This window comes from Bufo gargarizans, chromosome 1 (assembly GCF_014858855.1).
Source record: "Bufo gargarizans isolate SCDJY-AF-19 chromosome 1, ASM1485885v1, whole genome shotgun sequence".
Taxonomy (NCBI): domain Eukaryota; kingdom Metazoa; phylum Chordata; class Amphibia; order Anura; family Bufonidae; genus Bufo; species Bufo gargarizans.
Window position 1 is genome coordinate 377,468,166 of NC_058080.1, and position 21,681 is coordinate 377,489,846.

At 43.7% G+C, this 21,681-nt stretch overlaps 1 protein-coding gene across 3 annotated transcripts in view; it reads right to left on the reverse strand.

Annotated features, from left to right (window-relative positions):
- The window catches only part of LOC122931072 (lysophosphatidic acid receptor 1-B-like), a 154,220-nt gene that overhangs the window by 23,386 nt on the left and 109,153 nt on the right, over positions 1-21,681 (reverse strand). For all 3 annotated transcript variants that reach the window (XM_044284990.1, XM_044285008.1, XM_044285000.1), the window contains one exon: positions 1,891-2,638. In XM_044284990.1, the coding sequence (XP_044140925.1) occupies positions 1,891-2,638 (748 nt within the window). The remainder of the gene's footprint in view (positions 1-1,890; positions 2,639-21,681) is intronic.

Here is a 21,681-nt window from a genome sequence, read left to right on the forward strand (position 1 = left end):
TTTCACCTGTATATACTTTGGTACAGGTGTTGTGCACTTATTTCCAGACCTCTCAGACTGGTGGGATCCATGTTGGTGATCATACTTACCTGCTCCCTGGCGCTGGGTTCCGGCTCATTCGCTCCTGAGCCCCCACTGCTTGTCTCGGGTCTCTGCATGTAAACTTCTGGTTTGACGCCGCTGCAGCCAATCACTGGCCACATTGGTGATCTGCGTCCGTTGTGTCACATAACCAGGTAGTAAATGACCTGGAACTCAGTGCTGGGAATCAGGTTAGTATGATCACCAACACAGGTCCTGCCAGTCTGGAAATTTGTGCACAACCCTTTAAGAGGACCTGTAGGCTCTACTCGCATAACTGTTTTAGCAACTACTAGCATCCCCATGTATTAACATTTCTGGAACATCTATTCTCATGTTTTTATGTTGTTCTATTCCTTTATTATTCCTGCTGAAGGTTATGAAGGAATTACAAGCAGTTTGCAATGAAAGTCCAGATGGGTGTTACCAGTTGGGGTCTATCCCTGCACATTCTGACATTATGTAATCAGTACTGCCAGAGTCAGAATGTGCTGGGACACACCCCATCTGGTAACACTCATCTGGACCTTCACTGCAAACTGCTAGCAATTCATTTATAACGGCAGCTCATTTCCATTAAAGTTAAAAGGGTTTTTCTATCACAGACAATGGGGGCATATCGCTAGGAAGGTACCGGAAGGTGCAGGTACCCTATCTTGGACCCACACCTACACTGAGAATGAAGTGGAGAAGGTGGCAGAGGGCGACTGTGCATGCGCAGCCGCCCTCTGTTCATTTCTATGGGGTCGCCGAAAATACCCGGGTGCTGCCTTGGCTATTTCCATCGGCACTATAAAAATGAATGGGAGTGGTGGCCGAACAAGCGCTGAGCGCTCCTATTCACTACTATGGGAAGAGTGATTGGCAGTGGCCGGACCCCGGGAAACCGTGGGTCTTCCAACCACCACCTTCCCTCTTCAGTTCTCGCTGTAGGTGCGGATCCCAGCGGTGGGACCCACACCTATCAGACAATGGGGGCATATCCTAGCGATATGCCCTCATTGTCTAAGATGGGAACACCCCTTTAAAGAAACTACGCTGCAATGCTACAACCTTGGATAGGTGAGGTCCAGTGTTTGAAAGAATACAGAAATGTTTTTCTAATCCTGAACAACCCATTTTACTGCTTAAAGCTGTGCATATATGGTCAAATTTTTGGGCTAATGAGATGATCAAGTACAACAATCACTTTTGATGATCAAGAAGTTTTGATATTAAAGATGTTCTGGCCCTGAACCTTTTATTTTCCCCACACAAAAGGAAGAGTCCAGATGCTATATACATAAACAACTGCAGGTCTGAGCATAGGCAATCTTGCTGGCGATACATCAGCTCCTCAAATAGGTAGGTAAACAACTTTACATAGACCTTCATTATGTTGCGGAGTCAACTCAGATCAGACATTGTGAAGTAACAGGAACTGGGTATATTGAAACATGCGTGCAATAACAGAAGGTCACCTTACATGGTGAATGGCACAGGCAGGAAAAATAAATCAGTGAGTTCACCTCAATGTACAGGAAATACAACACATCATAGAGAGACTACAAGTGAGCATTGGTAACAGCGACATCTAGTATTATAACTGAACTGCAGTCAATCCAGCAATAGACTAAGCTGTAAGTTGTTGTATCTCCAACACATTAACCATGCAATATCCTTCTATGATCTCCTCCAGTTCCCACCTATGCACTACGGTCAATTTCCAGTGCTGTAAAATCCACACTACATACAAAGGGCACAATCAACTAAACATCTTCAGTGAGTTTGAGAAGTATATTTATTGCATAGAAACATGAATCCACTTACCTAAAACAATGACAACGGTTTTCAGTAGACTCATCATAGTATCACGGTTTCTCCTGGGACCAGAGCTGTGCCTTGACATCCTCATAGTCCTCTGCCTGACGTATACAAATATATGTGCGTAGAGAACTACCATAACCACGAAGGTGACCAAGTTGAATATAGCCCAGAAGACCAAGTAAGAATCACTGTAGAGTGGAGCCATGTTGGAACAGTGCTCAAGGTCACAGATACAATTCCATCCAACGCTTGGTATTGCCCCCATCACAATAGCCATAGTCCAGATGACCACTATCACCACGACCACTCTTCTGTTGCTCATTCGGGTGTGCAGCTGCATTCTGAATACTGTAATGTGCCTTTCTATGGCAATGGCAAGCAAATTGGCTACAGAAGCAGTCAAGCTAGTGTCAATCAGACCCTGTCTTAGTAGCCATGTGCTTACAGTTAATCTTCTAGTGTTAGGACCCGTGTTAAACATTAGGTAAAAGTAAGCTAGTCCTGCAAAGAAGTCTGCAGCGGCCAAGTTTGCCATCAAGTAATAAATAGGAAAGTGGAAACGTCGATTTACATAAATAGCCACCATAACCAGTAAGTTGGCTAACATGATGAATATACATACAGTGATGCCAAGTCCCATAACTAGCTTGTTGACAGTATGCCATTCCGTGGCGAGAGGTTTTCCACTTCGGTTGTAGAAAAAAGCTATTGTTTCATTGTAGTAGCATTGGTGATCACTCGCTGAAGAAGTCTGGTAAAAAAAATATATATATATGTATAAATGTGCAAATCATTATAACATACATATAGTATATAAAACTATACACATTATGTCATATAGTGGAACAAATACACAGGTAAAAATAAAGCAATTATATTTCAACGTATTTGGGAATTGCATAAAAGGAATCATACAATGATGAGGCTGATGTGCATCCAAGTCCTAAGAACCTTATGTCAAGGAATTTTCATATCTCTTACAGAGTGTAGACACATAACTGCATGAATAAAGTATTGCATCAGAACACACCCCGGCTATATTTGGTATTCTAATATGGCACATGAACACACCTCTATTAACCAGGGGGCTTTCGCTCTGAAAAATTTGGCATGACCATGAGTTACATGTCCTCCAGGGATTCATTAAAGGGTCGCTAACTTTTTGTAAAACCTTTGATATGTCATAAAGACGTATCAAAAGATTAATCATGGGGGTCTCAGTGCCGAGACCCCCACCAATCCCTAGAACGAGGGGAGAAAAACACAAAGACAGCATAGGCTGTCTCCTCACTGCACATGACAGGCTCCATTGAGGTCTCTATTGCATGCTATCGGCGCACTTCTCTCCCTTCGGTCTAGAAAAGAACACTTGACAGTTAGACCACAAAGGTCTGACCAGGGACAGACATCTGTCAGGGCAGCGACACTACCACTGGGTAGATGAAGACATTTCTTTATTGAAAGACTAAAACTTCAGGTAGACAACGCATTTGTCGCTGCACATCAGCCATGGCTTTCATCCTGTAGGAGACCAATACACTTGATGTAATTACCCCTTGAACACCTCTTCTTCTTGCACCATTTTTCTCAACTTATTCTAGGGACCGGTGGGGGTCTCAGTGCCAGATCAAAACTTTTGATACGTCTCTATGATATATCAAAAGTTTTGCTAAAGGTTAGTGAGTTTTTAAGCATTGTGGAATAATACATTTTTGTAAACCAAAACCATCATATTGTTATGAGCGGAGATGCATAAGGAAAGGGGTTATCCTGATGGGACAAATCCTAGACGTTTATTGAGATAGTAATCAGAAAGATGGCTATAGACAGAAGGTTCCATGCAATGCATAAATATCGAACTAAGATTGGATTGGAATTGCTGATTCCCATCCACTGGAATGGATTAAATATTCACCAAGAACCCACCAAGCCTTGCTTATGGGTCTATAGGCCATTGCTTTTAAGAAACTGTTTCTGCTGCTCAAGAAAATTATTCAGATCTGCTACTGATGCAAATCCCGAATATAATTTTTAAAAGTGATTTTAGAAAACTTCTCATCCTTCTTCAATCCCATTTTATGCACAGCATCATAATTGGGCCATATTCTGTGCCCATCATAAACGGTGGCTGCCCTAATTTAGGTTAAAAGAAAATGGAGTGCCTGCCAGGTCTCACCTACATAACTAAATAAAGGATACCCCAACAAAGCTGATGAAAGCCTTTTGTTTAGTGTAAAGCGACACTTTCCAAATTGCAAACATCTCTCAGCACCTCCTCATACAAATAATAAAGCAACACCTGGTATTTGCTGCCTAAAGCATAATATAAGCCCTGTTCACTATAGAGAATGAAAACAAACAGTTTATGACCAGAATAAAACCTAATCCCTGTTCATTGCTCATCTAGTGTTGTGACAATGCAAGTACACAGAAGGTATAGAGGAATTCTCTAAACAAGCAGGTACACACAGCATTTGATAACCAGAATAGATTTAAATAAAGTTCTGTACACATTTTGGTTATTTTTCATTGCATTGGCTGTATTACAGGATAATCACTTTTACAATTGGCTTTTATTAAAAATTTTGTATCATTTTCTTCTGCAGCCTCCATGTATTACAATTAGGGATGAGTGAATCGACTTCGGAGGAAACATCTGAAGTCGATTTAGCATAAAACTTCTTTCTAATACTGTATGTATTAGAATGTATTGGCTCCGATGACCAAAGTTATTGCTTTGCGAAGTCTCGCGAGACTGCGCAATAACTTTATAAATTAATTTGTACTGTAAAAAAAACATTTCCCGAACTCTGGTTCGGTTCCAAGTGGTACCTGCTCCGGGAAATGTTTTTTTTACAGTACAAATTAATTTATAAAGTTATTGCGCAAAGTCTCATGAGACTTCGCAAAGTAATAACTTAGGATCATCGGAGCCAATACATTCTAATACTGTACGGAGCTCCTGCTCTGCACAGTATTAGAACAAAGTTTTATGCAAATAGACTTCGGATGTTTCATCCGAAGTCGATTCGCTCATCCCTAATTACATACATAGCAAGTTGCAGGGCTCCATTCTCTGCTCATTTTTTATTATTTTTTTAGACATGCTCCCTGACATTTGGGTTTCCAGTTCTCCTGAATAATAATCTAAGCTCAATTTTGATCAAATCAAGGTTTAGCATCAGAACTGAGCTTAGATGATCATTCAGGAAAAAGGCAGAAATGACTGGAATCAAGCCGACGGGGTCTGTCTGCAGAAAATGCAAACAGGCTAGTCAAGTAAGCAGCTTGGAACAATAACATATACAGGTAAACTCAAAAAATTTGAATATTGTTCATTTATTACAGTAATGCAACTTAAAAGGTGAAACTAATATATGAGATAGACTCAGTACATGCAAAGCGAGATATTTCAAGCCTTTATTTGTATGATTATGGCTTATAGCTTATGAAACCCCAAAGTCACAATTTTGCGGTACTCTTTGCTCAGGGGTTATGGATTAATTAGCTGACTAGAGTGTGACACTTTGAGCCTAGAATATTGAACCTTTTCACAAAATTCAAATTTTAAACTGCATTAATGCAATTCCTTTTAATTTGCATTACTGAAATAAATGGACTTTTGCACGATATTCTAATTTTTCGAGTTTCACCTGTAGAGGTTATTAGCATAATCTGTCTGAAAAGGTTGGATCATGGCATTCATTGCTGCTTCTAAATGTAGAGCCATTACGATCAATCCATTTCTTAATGAATGTATAAAATGGTCTCTAAAAGGGAACCTGTCACCTCCAAAAGTGATATAAAACTGCCAGCATTACCTTATAGCACCCCCAGTCTGTTATTGATCATGTGTGTGAACGCTCTGTTTCCTGTGAGCTTGAAGTCAAGGGGGCAGTGGCCTCCTTGCTTCAAATCAAGAAAAGCCCACCTCTTACCTGTCCCCTCTTGACTGTGATTTACATATTTCCTATTCCTTGGAATCGCGCAAGTCTGGCGCCTGCGCGGTGCACCCCTTGTGACTGCAAGATTCCATCTCGGGCTCCCGCAGTCAGCCTGGCATAATTTTCTCACTGCGCATGCGCCGGCTAGATTCGGCGCGTGCTGGCAAGATACACCGTGCGCACTTGCGCCGGCGAGGTATATTCACAGTGCGAGCGTGATCACTGGCTTGAGTTCTCCTGCAGCCAGTGATCACACTCGCGCTGTGAATATACCTCGCCGGCGCGAGCGCGCACGCCGATTCGCATGCAGAATCTAGCCGGCGTATGCGCAGTGAGAAAATTATGCCTGGCTGACTGCAGGAGCCCAAGACGGGATCGTGCAGTCATAAGGGGCACACCGCGCAGGCACCAGATTTGCACCATCCCAAGGAATAGAAAATATGTAAATCACAGTCAAGAGGGGATGGGTAAGAGGTGGGCTTTGCTTGATTTGAAGCAAGGAGGCCACTGCCTACTTGACTTCAAGCTCACAGGAAACAGAGCGCTCATGGAGATTAAAAAGGTGTTTTTCTCAAGTATGGATTATCGAATTTCTTGTCCACACACATGATCAATAACAGACTGGGAGGGTGCTATAAGGTAATGCTGGCAGTTTTATATCACTTTTGGAGGGGACAGGTTCCCTTTAAAAATATTGTTCGGACAGTCAAGCAATACAGCAGGCGGTGTAGAAAAGCAATCCATGTTGGCAGACTGGTTTAAGAATACTTGGCTCTGTTTATAGTAGCCAGCATATGTCTAAGGTCAATTTTATTCTACTGCTTTATTTCCGGCAGGCTGTTCCAGCAGACAACAAGCTGCTGGAGTTCTCTGGATCCAGAAGACTCCGGAATGCCTGTCGGACCCATTGACTATAATGGGAACCGGCGGAGACCCGGCCACTACCCAGCAAATATGCAAGCAGTGGTTTTTGTCCAGCTGAATCCTACCATATTTTCTGGGTAGCGTTTGGATCTCCACTAGATCCCATTATAGTCAAAGGGGCCAACGGGCATTTCGGTAACATTTGGCAATGGCGGATCCAGACTGCTCCAGCAGGCTGTTCTCTGTCAAAACTGAAATCAGCATGTCCATGGTTAAATCTTTTTATGTCGGTGTAAAAATGACCAACATACAGATGGAAGAGTTTCTAACTTGGCTGTGATATAAAGTCAAAGTGCAATAATAATGTCACATGAGCCATAAAAAGCCATGGAAAAATCTAATGTTTCTTGCAACTGTTTATTTGACTAGTTCATTGTCAAGATAAGAATTGCTACATCGTACAAAGTGGAACAAATCCCTACGACAATTGCCAATTAAAAAATGAAAGTAAAAAAACAAGTACCTATTGACTTCCAATATAGTTTATCAGTGCCTGTTCTGTCACTTCATCTGCCTTGTAATAGAGAGAAAGATGCCTTGTTCTCCATTAACTGTCACATAAAAATCCTAAAAATGTTGACCCCCCCAGAGTCCATTTTGTTTGGGTTTTGTGTTCTCCATGTTTGCAGTACAAAGTGAACAAACGAACACTCTAATTAGCAGGACGCCTCCTTTGTGATCAAAGATGAGCTTTGGGGGACTCTAAAATGGTCTCTTTAATAAAAGCTTAGCAGGCCGAGAATAGACAGAACTAGAAATGTGGAGACTAAGAATATACAAGGCTAGGGAGGTCAAAACCGCAAGGGACTAGAATACTACGGGAAGCAGTCATTAACTTCTCCACAAGCGTTCAACATAAAACCAAAAAAAGGGAGTTGACTTTTTTTAAGCACATTGTTAACATGTACACAAAAATAAAGCATGACTAGATATGCTGGACGAACGTCAGTTCAGAAAAAGCCCATTCACCTTCAGTGTACCACCCATGGAACATACCAACCCTTGAAGAACACAAATTGGCTGAATATGTCAACAAATGCACAGATTTGGTCAAGGTCAGATTACCATTAATAGATGAATTTTGAACTATACTAAACTGAGTGTACCTTAATGAAAAATAATATGTAATAAAATGTAACTCATTTTTCTCCTATTAAAATAAGTGAGACAGTACGAGTTAAAATCTTTTGTACACACTTCCTTTGTTCGAGGGAGGGAACTTACTTGCAGTTGGCTCTATTCTCCTCTAGGCTAGGCTGTAGTCGGAGCACTCGCCCTGAAAAGAGCGACCCCCAGCCGCTGGAACCTCGGGCCTGGTCTAGAAAACCCTCTCTTCCCTATTATCTAAAAGCACCATCCAACATGTTTTGCCATGATTCATGGCTCATCAGGGATCGAATTTGTGCTTAGCAGAGCGTCTGTGCAGTGGCAGCGCTAGAGTCGTCGTAGAGGCAGCGGCAACTTTGTGTTTGAAAATGCCTCCTTTTATTCTCCAAACCACACCCCTGCGCAGGTCGGGACAGCTGAGCGCTGTATTACCTGACCTCCCCCGCTCCCCAGGATTGGTGTACGCAGCATGAGGGGGTGTATTGTGAAGAGAAAGACAGCTGAGTGCTGTAAAACCGGACCTCCCCCGCTCCCCAAGGACAGGTTAATGAGGGTGTGGTTTGGAGAATAAAAGGAAGCATTTTCAAACACAAAGTTGCCACTGCCTCTACAACGACTGTAGCACTACCACTGCACAGACGCTCTGCTAAGCACAAATTCGCTCCCTGATGAAGTGACCTCAAGTTGTAGGAGAGTCCAAACTGACAGAAGGCAAGTAGGCAAGACAAACATAAGGCACGGGCATTGGCCCACCGGGAAATTGAGGTCCAAGTCCCCAGGACTCCAACTGATTGGCAGAATGAAGGGACTGGTGATGTTTATCCTGGCACAATACCTTGTCTGTAGACACTGCCCCTAGTCTCCCACCCCCTGCACAAGTGGCACATAACACAGTAGACTTCGGGTACTTTTACACTAGCGGTTAAGTTTTCCGGTATTGAGTTCCGTCATAGGGTCTCAATACTGGTAAAAACCGCTTCAGTTTTGTCCCCATTCATTGTCAATGTGGACAAAACTGAACAGAACCGAATGCTCCAAAATGCATTCCGTTCCGTTTAGTTGCATTCCCAGACCGGAGAGCAAACTGCAACATGTTGCATTTTGTTTTCCATCTTGGGATGCGACGCATGACCCCCAATGCAAGTCAACGGAGACGGATCCGTTTTCTCTGACACAATCTGACCCAATAGAAAACGGATCCATCCCCCATTGACTTTCAATGGAGTTAATGACGGATCAGTCTTGGCTATGTTAAAGATAATACAACCGGATCCGTACATAACGGATGTAGATGGTTGTATCATCAGTAACGGAAGCATTTTTCCCCTCGGTAACCCAGTCCGACACTGCTGGCATTGTTCTGCAAAGGATAGGCCACCAAGAAATTCACTTTAGGGCAGTATAAGGCAGGATACTGAAAAAGAAACTGAACGAAAGCAACTTGCAGCAGAGCAAAGAAATTCTGTATATTTTTATTTCTACAGGAAAAAATTCTGGTTAATAATATCTTGTCACATAGAACTGGAATGTGTGCTATCTCAAGTTAGATCAAGGTATGCCATGTATTCCAGAGCAGTGCAAATATATCCAGGAAGAAACACACAGATACAGCATAGAAGTAAAAAAATATTCATCTGCATATTCTGATCCCCCAATTTTGTTTTTACGTCTATGCAGTTGTTTGCGGCGCTATCTGTATTTTTCACTGATACCATTCTGGAGTGTATATGACTTGTTAATCAAGTAAGCGACCAAAAGCGGTGAACTAGCCACATTGATTTTCTTTGCTGTGATGCCGTTTGCTGTATGGTAAATATGTCTATATTTTAATAGTTCGAGTGTTGCTAGGACACAGCAAATGCTTTAGTTTTTTTTTATTGTTTATTTTGGGGAAAGGGGGTGATTTGATGAATGAATTAGCTTTGGAGACAGTGAATTTCTCATAATGTTCCAACGGAGCCAAAGGATCTCCACAGGAACGTAGTTGCAGCAGTCTCAGACCATTCAGAGGGCCACATGGAATGAACGCCTCCTGATCGCCTCAAGGGGGAGCCGTTTCAGTCTTGGGTTTTCAGTGCTCAGATGCAGTGGTCTCATTTGTCTGCAATATGCATTATTGTCAATCACAGACATTAGCCCCCAGTGTCTGCTGAGTGAAACCAGTGTCACCCAGGAGATGTGGCACTCACTCTGCTCTGGATCTGGTGAGATGATATCTGCTGTACATGTATGGCAGATGTAGTCAAGGGGTTAAAATACTACTCACTCAGCGTTCCATAATATGAAGAAGATGTCAAAAATACTACTGAGTTTTTTCTTAAACAGAATGACGGGCAGCTTCAGCCTAAATACTGTCTCTGTTAAGGTGGTCATGCACATTGGATCGGCCAACCATCTAATGCATAGGACATGTTCTTAAACAGAATGACGGGCAGATTCAGTATAAGTACTATCTCTGTAAAGGTGGTCATGCACATTGGATCGGCCAAAGATCTAATGTATATGACATGTTCGGTCAGACTATGTCAGATAAACAAAAAAGCTGAAGCTCAACACGCCCAATCTTAAGTTCTCAAAGAACTAAAGATTGGGGATGTTTAGTACTCAAGGAAGGTGTCTGGCAGTAGTTTACTTCACTCTCACCATTCAAAAGAACATATGTACGCTCAGTCTAACAGAGTGCATGTGTCTGGCGAGTGTTTGCCCAACACAGACTGAAAGTGCGTGGTCACCTTTAGACAAAATTAGATACAGCAGATGTAGGATTTAGAGGAGAGAGATCATGACACTGCTGAATGCAAGAGAAAGGGTGCTAAGTTATAGACCAGGCATCAGCAACCTCCTTTAACTGCTATTGGAGTTACAAGAACAGCCGAGCGCAAGTGTGTATGCTGGGAGTTGTAGTTTTACAGCAGCTGGAGTGCCGAAGGTTGCCGGTCCTGGTTAAAAAGGATAGATAGAGATATATATATATATATATATATCCATTTGCATTGTGTACATGGTGTGAGACTGAGACTACCTTGGGCAAAAGTAACCCTTTTTTTCCTCGAAGAACACTTGGTACTTACTGATTTAAAGAGGACCGGTCACCACTCCTCACATTCCTGTTTTTATAGTTTTAAGCATTCCCTATGTAAAAACAATTCTGGAGCATCTATTCTTAGTAGGGCTGCAACAATTAATTGACATTATCGATAATATTCTATAACTGGATTTGTTGTCGACGATTCCAGTTATCGAATAATCAGCCGATTTGTTGCTATGCGGGCGGCAGCATGTAAAACTTACTAGTACACTTCGTAGCAGGTAGGAGGCGCTGGACGTAGTGAGTTACGCTGCTGCTGCCGCCAGTCCAACTGCCCTGCCTCCTGCGATCGTTTAATACTAGTAAGTTAGGGTCTGGAGTGATTTTGAACTATAAGTAGTTTAACGTCCCCTACTTCATAGATATGATTAGGTGAGCGGGGCCCGGTGTAATAGAATACAGTGACTGCACCAGGCCCCGCTGCTATTACAAAACCGAAATGCCAGCCCCCACCCCTGAATTGGGGGTCATTCACAATCACTACACAGGGACACTTATTCCACAGATGCCCCCATAACAGTGCCATCTACAGATGCCCCCATAACAGTGCCATCTACAGATGCCCCCATAACAGTGCCATCCACAGATGCCCCCATAACAGTGCCATCCACAGATGCCCCCATAACAGTGCCATCCACAGATGCCCCCATAACAGTGTAATCCACAGATGCCCCCCATACTATTGCCATCTACACATGCCCCCATAACAGTGCCTTCCATTCACAAATGCCCCCATAACAGTGCCATTCACAGATCCCCCCCCCCCATAACTTAGCCAGGTAATCAGGATAATAGTAGTTGGGAGGAGTAGGAGTCTTGGAGATTGAATGTGCAATAAATTATAAGCTGTACATCCACACCGTCCGAAACGCCTCTTCTCTGCAACAGGTAACATAGCGTGTAAGAAGAGAGCTAGCCTAAGCCCTGACCATGTGGACATGCTGTCTTTTTTACATTGTAATGCAAAAAATGTTATAATTATGTAAATACTAAAATTGTTTTAATATGGCATTTGAACATACTTTTTCAAGTAAAATCATATAAACCCCTTTTTTTTGTCATTTTGGTGTTTTTTCCCAATTAATCGATGAAATCAACAACGAATCGATTATTCAAATAATCTTTAGCTGCAGCCCCAGTTCTTAGGTCTGTATGTTGTGCCATTCCTTTATTGTTTCTACTAGAAGTTATTCATGAATTACTATTAGTCTTCAAGAGGACCTTTCACCTGTAAAAACAATGTGAACTAAGTATACAGACACGGAGAGCGGCGCCCGGGGATCTCACTGCACTTACTATTATCCCCGGGCGCCGCTCCGTTCTCCTGCTATGCCCTCCGGTATCTTTGCTCTGTGAGTTATAGTAGGCGGTGTCTGCCCTTGTCCTGTGGGTGTCTCCTTCTCCTAGGCTGCAGCGCTGGCCAATCGCAGCGCAGAGCTCACAGCCTGGGAGAAAAAAAACCTCCCAGGCTGTGAGCTCTGCGCTGCAATTGGCCAGCGCTGCAGCCTAGAAGAAGGAGACACCCACAGGACAAGGGCAGACACCGCCTACTATAACTCACAGAGCAAAGATACCGGAGGGCATAGCAGGAGAACGGAGCGGCGCCCGGGGATAATAGTAAGTGCAGTGAGATCCCCGGGCGCCGCTCTACATGTCTGTATACTTAGTTCACATTGTTTTTACAGGTGAAAGGTCCTCTTTCAGTAAGGGTACAGAGGGGAGGTAACAAGTTGCCATTGTCAGACTGTGCAAGTACACCTCTCCCCCCCCCCCCCCCCCCCCAACTGGTTACCAGCCCTCTGTATCTTTACTGAAGACTAAAAGTAATTCATTAATAACAGCAGGAATTATAAAGGAACGGCACAAGATAGAGTCATAAGAGCAGATGCTCCAGAATAGTTATTACATGTGAATGCATGAAGCTATTCAAACAGGCACGTCAGGAGTGGTGAAAGGTCCTCTAAGTATTAAAGAGAGACTAGAAGTTAATGAACGAATTGCAAACAGATTGCAATAAAGGTCCAACTAGGTGTTACCAGTTGGAGGTGTGTCTCTGAACATTTTGAAAAAATCCATTTGGTGCTGCCAGTGACTGACTGTGCAGGGACCCCCCAAACTGGTAACACCCAGTTGGAACTTTCTTGCAGTCTTCTGCCAATTCAATTAGAAACTTTGAGTAGAAATTATAGCGGAATATCACAACATAGAGTCATAAGAAAAGATATTCCAGAATTGTTATCACATGGCAAAAGCACGTCATTACTAACAGACATGGAGGGAGAGGTTACAGGTCCTCTTTAAAAGGCCAAATCATGTGGCCACTTTCTACTTCGATAGTTTCGGGTTTGTACTCCAGATTTTTTCCAGAAGAGAGACATGTTAAATTTTTCCATGATGTCCACTGCTCCCAATGTATTTTAGATTTTGAGGCTCTGTTCTTTATTCTGTATTTTAAATAAGTCTAAGACGGGCTTTAGTTTTCTAAAAGCACACAATGAGAAGTTTACAGCAGACTATGATTCCTTTCAATGCCCTAGTAATAAATATACATGTGGTATCCATCAACTGTTGACTTAGTAATAGATTCTTTCTAAACACTGGAGGACAGAGCCTCCGAGACCCTGAAAGCTCAATTACAAAACCATCTGCATGTTACTATGGAAGCTCAAGAGCCTTTCCTCCAGCATGCAATCACTGCTGTTTCCAAGGGACAGGTATAGAATTACACAGAAAGTTCTTCACAGGCTAGTGTATGGGTCACAAGTGACCTACTGAGGAAGATGATGTAACCAAAGGTAAAATCAGAACCTTGTTTTTATGCATAATCCATACTTTACTTTTATATCACTATTTGATCTTTACTTAAAAGGGTTTTCCAAGATTTTGATATTGATGGTCTATGCTCAGGATAAGTCATAAATGGTCATACTCCGGCACCTCCATTGTTCTGCTAAAAGAAGAGGATACGGCACTCCGTGGGCGCTTAAGCCTCGTCCTAGGCTTCCTTAAACAAGTGATCGGAGAGGGTGCTCGGAGTCAGACCCAGACCCCCACTCATCTTATAGGCAGTCAATATCAAAATCTTGGAAAACACCTTCAGTGGTGGTTTATCCCACATGCTTGGAGGGGTTCCCCACCTTGACTACAAGAATAGGATTCCCGTGACCTGGAGCGAAGTAGAATGGTAAGGTAGTCAGTCCTGTGAGGATCTCGAAATTGTTGATAATTATTCCATCTATCCTCAGCTTTGAGTGGGTATTAAGCATTCAAACTATGAGGCACAGTCATGCAACCACAATAGCCGAAAATGATCAGTTTTCAGCAACTTCAATTTTACTATAGTCATGTAAAATTTGGTTTACTGCAACGCTAGTTGGGATTGTGCAGGGGGGGGGGGGGAGACAAAGGCCAACGACAAAGCTGTAAGCAATGAAATCTGTTCGTAAATAAACCATTATACAGTGATGTAAAGGCTACACATGACATCTTACAGGCAAGGTCAGGAGGGGGCTGGAAGTGGTTATCACCAGGAACATGACCAACAGCTCCCCTGTGGAGAACACAGGAGAAAGAAAGGTCTTTTTCACACCAGGTCTGGAATTGCTCAAGGATTCCAAACTTCAAAAAGTGTCTGCATAGACTATACCATGACTAGTGAGAAACTCAGAGAGATGACTTTCTTGGCTAATCTTGGGGAAAGATTATGAAAGAAAACAGAATATATTTCACTGCTAAAACAGTAACAAATTTATGATTTTGTCTGAAGAAGGACAAAAAACTTCTGGGAACCTTCTTTCAAAGAACAAACTTTTGTCAATGACCGATCTTTCTTTAAATGAAAGATTTTTTGTCCGAATATCGGTGTTGTCCAGGATTAGAAAAGCATGGCTACTTTCATCTGAAAACAGCAGCACCCCTGTGCATGGGCTGTGTCTGGTACTGCAGCTTAGGGTACTAGCGGCAGGACGGATCCGACAGGCTGTTCACTGCCGCTATTTCGCCGTGCCGCCGGACTGCCGCTCCATCCCAATTGACTATAAGTGGACGGCGAGAGGTCACCGGACTAAAAAGTCGGACATGCAGTACTTTTAGTCCGGCGGCCTTTCGCCGTGCACTGCCGTGCTGGAGCGGCAGTCCGGCGGCACGTCGAAATAGAGGCAGGATGGATCCGAGAGGGTGAACAGCCTGTCGGATCCGTCCTGCCGCTAGTGTGAAAGTACCCTAAGCTTAATTGGAGTCAATGAGGCAGAGCTGCAATACCACCCACAGCCTGTAGACAGGGGTGGTGCAGTTTTTGAAAGTAAGTAGCTGGGAAACTAGCAATGTGAATTATTGGGAACTGTGTTTTGATTCTTTGGATGTACTAGAACCCCAATTCTGTACTTAACTAAATAGAGATGTTTATTTTCTACATCTGGTCTGGTTACTGACTCCTGCATCATACGCCGACCATTCCACTCTACACCTCCTGGCTTGCACCCGCACAAAACTATGACACCAAGGGCACCCCAAATACCATCAGGCAGGAGCCCCAACGTCAGGGCGTGCCCTGAGGGAAGAAAAAGTGTGCCCTCCTGTCACTGCCCTGGCCTTAGGGAGCATTGGTGTGAGGATTGCTAATGTGATTGACTGTTTCAGCCAGATTCACTACCATTCCCATTCTCCGCTCCTCCTGGGCTCAAATCAGATGTGTCTTTACAGTTTGTCTATAGTGTGCAGGATACAGTCTACATTTTGTGTAGAACCCCTTTATGTAGAGCAGAAATCAAGGACCCTGACATAACACCCTATACTACAATGGGTATGACACCTTGGAAGGGTTGGGGTACTTAATTTAACTACAACTATACTAGAACCTTTAGGTTTTGAGTGGAGTTCAGCTTTAAAGGGGTATTCCAGTTGTGGCAAGTTATCTTCTATCCACAGGATGAGGCATAACTATTAGATGGGTGGGGACCCTACTGCTGGGATCCCCACCGCTCTTCAGAACAGACACCCCTTACTCGATGTAATAGAGGTAGGTTGGGCATGCACACTGCCACACCATTCATCTCTGGGAATTCCAGAGACAGCCGAGTACAGCTCTCCGCTACTGGATAGGGGATATCTTACCACAACCGGAATACCCCTTTAAGTCATCCTGGGCAAGGTGCTTACATATTTATAGATCTATAACCTCTTATGAGTTGACACCTTCTGTAAGCCAATGTTAGACATACTGTATAATAACCATTCTGTGTCTCCTTGTTGGTCACAGTGCAGGAGACACTAGAGGTATTCTCCCTTTTGATACATAGCGTCCCATGACATTGTTATTCTTGCTATAGCAGAAACATAAAGGAGACATACTGTACACATAATGGGTGATCTGTAGAAGGAAGCGTCACACAAGAGGTAAAATGCTATCCTATAGGTCAGTAAGGTGTGCCGACATATACACAGGTTCAATAGAAGCAGGATACTACTGAACTAACTTAGGAACTTTTCTATTGTCTGACAGGCAACGTTCCGCTCAACCCATCCATAACTTGGCCGAACAAAACTCTTCTACTAGGCTTAAAGGCTGCTAAAAATATCAGACGTGCAGGTAACAATGACATAATCTGCAGCTGTAGCCTTCACACACGGACACAACATCCAATGCTTCCTATTTAAAGAGGAACTACACTGTTAAATGACTTTTTTATGTCCCGAATGCCCAAATAATACTCTTACTAATGTATTTTATTTATTTAAGGATAGAGATATTCCCCCCCTAAAGCACAGATTTCCCAGTGCGCTTTAAATTGACTTTTCTGCACACCGCTGACTTCTCAGCGGTGTACGGACTGTACACTTTATGAATGGGGCCGCAGAGAAGGGTGTACGGGCAGGAGCGCACATTGTTGGTTTACTAAATGCTGGCATAGCACATCAGTATCCTGTACCCATGCGCTATGCCAGGATTAGCGAGCAGCGTGGGCTCCTGCCTGTGCCTTCTTCACTAAGCTAAGAGTCCTGCACGTCGGCTCTTAGCCTTAGGCTACTTTCACACTTGCGGCAGAGTAATCCGGCAAGCAATTCCGTAATTGCGTGCCGTATCTGGCAAAACGTATGCCAACTGATGGCATTTGTAAGACGGATCAGGATCCTGATCAGTCTTACAAATGCATTAAAATGCCAGATCCGTCTTTCCGGTGTCATCCGGAAAAACGGATCCGGAATTTATTTTTTTCAGTCTGCGCATCCGCAGACAAGAAGGACGGATCCGGCATTCCGGCACTAATACATTCCTATGGAAAAAAATTCAGGCAAGTGTTCAGTTTTTTTTGGGGTGGCCAGAGATAAAACCGTAGCATGCTGCGGTATTAGCTCCGTCCTGAACAGTCAAAAAGACTGAACTAAAGACATCCTCAAGGGAATGCTCTCGATTCAGATTGCATGGGGATATGCCTGATCAGTTCTTTTCCAGTATAGAGCCCCTAGGACGGAACTCTATGCCGGAAAAGAATAACGCTAGTGTGACAGTACCCTTAGCTCAGCGGGCACAGGCAGGAGTAAATGGAATACAAAATTATGGCACGCACACACTTTATATCCTTCGCACAGCAAGCGCACGCCATGCATTCTAGCACAAATCAAGACACTTTCATGGGGTAGTGAAACCGCTATATCTCCCCCAATGGTTACGCTTCTTTTCTGCTCATCAGCTTGAAGCTCATTAGATTGCTGACGATGTAGTATCTAGGTGGGGTACAGGTAGATTTGGCTGTACATTTGAGGGTGAAATCCAGCAGATTTGGAAATTTGCAGAAGGCTCTCAAATCTGCTTGGCTGACAACTTCTGTAGCAAACATGCCGTAAGTGATTGTGCTCTTCGCTCCGGTGGTCACCACATGCTATCAAACAAAAGTAGGAACTGAAACACCTACACCGTCATCTACCAAACCAGAAAGGTTTCATGACAACTCATCCTATTTGAGTCTAGAATATAGGACACAATACCCACAAGAAGCACATCAACCATACCGTCAGAACAATATCCGGTCACAAGAAAGTGATTCAGTGGCTTTTGTTTAGTCTGAAATAACCACATCAGCTAAGGAAGGCATGGAATACAAGAATGTAACAGGGCAGCCTTGTACTCCCTTACACGATTCATAAGCTCACGTATTGTGCTCAAAACAATGGTCGTCACATCGGGAAGGCAAGGTTGGCAACAAAGCACACTGACATACAAACAGGGTCTGATAGATCACAAAACTAATTCCTAAGTCAGGAATTGCACACCAGCTGGGCTGTTCTCGTAACTCCCATACAAGTGAAAGGAGGATTCTGGGAGTTGTAGTTTGAGAACAGAACTTAAAAGAGAAATTTAAAGAAACAATGCAAAAGAGAGACAAGACCCCGTCACCCTCCCTTCTCCAACACCCATAAATAAGTGCATAGTTGGAATTTCTATAGCACCCATTTAGTAAATTGCAATGATAAGGGCATTCAAAATGATGCATTGATCACTTTAGAAGAACCTACACCAATATATTAGGGCAGGGGGGCACAGGTACAAGTGCCAAATTGTCAAAGGCAGCAATAAAACTTAAAGGGGTTATCCCATGAATGATGTAATAAATGAAAATCAAACATGACAATCTCTTTCTAACAAAGCTAGAACCAGCCCTGTACCTCACATGGATCCAGAGATCTCCACATTCATTGCTCTGCTAGATTTATATCAAGCTGGCAGCTCAAGGGGCGTGTCCTTTCTGCTGCAGCTCAGGGGGCGTGTCTCAGCTCTACCAATCACAGCTCAGGAGGCAGCTGAAGGATGAAACTGAGCATGTGCGGCCTTTTCAGTGAGCAGGACAAAGAAATAAGAGAAAGAACAAGCAGCAGGTGGCGCTATACAGATACATTTTATTGAATAACTCAGTGGCTATGCTAAATGTTTAATTACATGCAATTACAAAAGTATTGAGATCCAGGTGCTGGTTTAAAAACTGTAGAATATGTTTTGTGGGACAACCCCTGACATGAAACAGAACTGATATATTGAGCCACTGTCTACAATGAATGCAGTAGTGCCACCACAACAGTAACAAGAGGCCACCCTGATTACCAGTCTGAGCTCCTTACAAAGTTTCCATAGGTACCAGCCACAGAGAGACCCCCTGCCCAGATCGGGCTTGCCATCAAACCACTGCTCTCTGTATCAGGGATCTGCTACCTATGATTTGGACATGCACAATCTGTGCAATAATGCCTGTGGGCAACACCGGTTATGCATTATTGCATTATTTAAAGGGTATTTCGATTGTTAAAAGTTATCCCCTAGCCACAGCATAGGGGACATCCATCGGAGGGGGGGGGGGGGGGGTGTCTACCACTGGGACCCCCACTGATCCTCTAAGGGGGACCTCAGAGGTACCCCCAAAATGAACAGAGTGGCTGGTCTGGCATGTGCGCTGCTGCTTCATTTATCTCTATGGGAGTTCTTGAAATAGATGGGTACTGTACTCTGCTTTGTCCAGAACTCCCACAGAGATGAATGGAGCAGCAGAGAGGAAGCCAGACCTGCCGCTATGTTCATTTCAGGGGGCTCAGATGGATATGGGGTCCCAGCGGTAGGACCCCCACCGATCTAATAAATGTCCCCTATCCTGTGAACAGGGGATAACTATTAAGAGTTAGAACCAGTCCTGTACCGCACATGGATCCAGAGACCCCCCCACTCATTGCCCCCAGTTGTTCAGCTAGATTTATTTCAGGTTGACAGCTCAGGGGATGTGACCTTTCTCAAGAGGTGTGTCCTGCACAGCTTCTAACAGAAGATAGGGTTATCCAATTTCTGAAACAGCCCCCTCATGTGCCGGGCCCCTCACTCGTAATATACTTACCCCGCTACCGGTGCAGCTCCTGGTCCCCCACCGCCGCTGCTGCTTCTCCTTGTACATGCATAAAAACATCTGGTGGCGAGGGGGAGCAGTCAATGGCAGACGGGGACGAGCCTCCCTAGCATCACCCGCGATGCTAGGGAGGCTCGTCCCTGTCCCCGCCTGCAGCGGCGGTGGGGGACCAGGAGCTGCACCGGGAGCAGGGTAAGTATATTACCTGTGAGGGGCCCGGCACATGAGGGGGCTGCTTCAGAAATTGGATAACCCCTTTAAGGAATAAAATAACGCAAAGCAGTGGTGAGGAGCGATTCTACCAGATGAACAAACAATGCCATTTTATAGGGCAGAAAACCAAGCTGCTAGCAAGAAAAGTATCTGCTGGTCTACCTTCAATCTCTCTTGTTAAAAAAATATAACACGGGATCAAGTCTAATATATAATCCTAGTAATACAAAAATATTCATTATAAGCATTTTGTATTATCCAAAATCACCTACCCAGGGCCACTGGACTGTATCCCAGACTTCAGTATTACACAGGAGAAGTACTAGTAAGCACAACGTGTGGCCTCGGGAATGTTTATCAAGTTGTACTTTTCACGACTGGATAGTATTACTTTATATTACGGGAACATCACCTCTGCACCACCGATGTAGTGACAGAACATCAAGCTTCAGTGGTGCAGCTGTTCTCCAGACTATGTCAGTCTGTTTACTTAGTCTACAAGAGGCCTGCAGCTCATGGGTGGCCAATTTACTAAATAAAAGGCCTTACTAAAGTCAAGGGTCACGTTGTACACTTAATGGCCGAGTGACTCCATGTGTTACAACTTTAGAAACCGTATAGAAATAAATGAATTGGCAGTTTTCCTTAACCCCTGCCTTTGAGAGATTACGAGTGATTCTGAGATGGGTCAATGCTACCGATAGTCACACTCATAAGTACTGGCACGGAAAAACTGCGGGTTTTTCTTCTTGCCCTGCTTCATACCTGTTATTAAGCAAAGAAAAGGTCATGGGTGTAACTGTAGCTATAGCAGTCAGAGGTTGAGGGTGTATGGGGCCCAGAGTGTACCTTTTTGTGGGAAAATAACAATATGGCAGTTTTTTCCTACAATATGGGTTTTATGATATATGGTATTGTTATACATTGCATACCTTTATTGCTACTTATGCTGCCATTTCAAGTTTCCTATACTAGGCGGTAGAAGCCCCGTCTATGCTATGGGTCCTATGAATTATAGTTACGCCCCTGGAATAGGTCATGCCTTTTACAGCATATTTTAAGATATAACTTGCGAATAGTACTAAAGTAATATGACATGACACAACCATCGAGTTTTATGGAGCTAGAATGCAGTGTGTAACTGGGATACAGTTTAAAGAGGTTGTCCGGTCCCAAAATCTAAATTCTTTTTATGTGCTCCTAACACCCCTCACCATGCCTACATACACCCCCAATACCTGTTTTTCATGTCCGAGCTTTCCTTCCCCCCTGGAAGACACCACATTATCCTGGCAGATCTGTTTACTTTCTCCCCTTCTTGTTTTGTTGAATACATAACTTTATTGATACACGAGCCTGGCTGCACTGCACAGTGATGAGTCACAGGCTGGCCACGCCCCCCCCCCCCCCACTCTGCTCTGCCTGCAGCAGCTACTCCATCTATAACTCCTGTGTCTATCTTTCTGCACACAGACAGGAATCTACTTCTCACTGTGTCTATATCCCATTACTAGCCGTCCACAGGCTCATGTGTATCTAATCCTATCCTGTGTACAGCCTGCTGAGCGGTGTATCTAATCCCATCACTGACCGTCCACGGGCTCTTCCCTCACCATCTCCAGAATGTAATAAACAG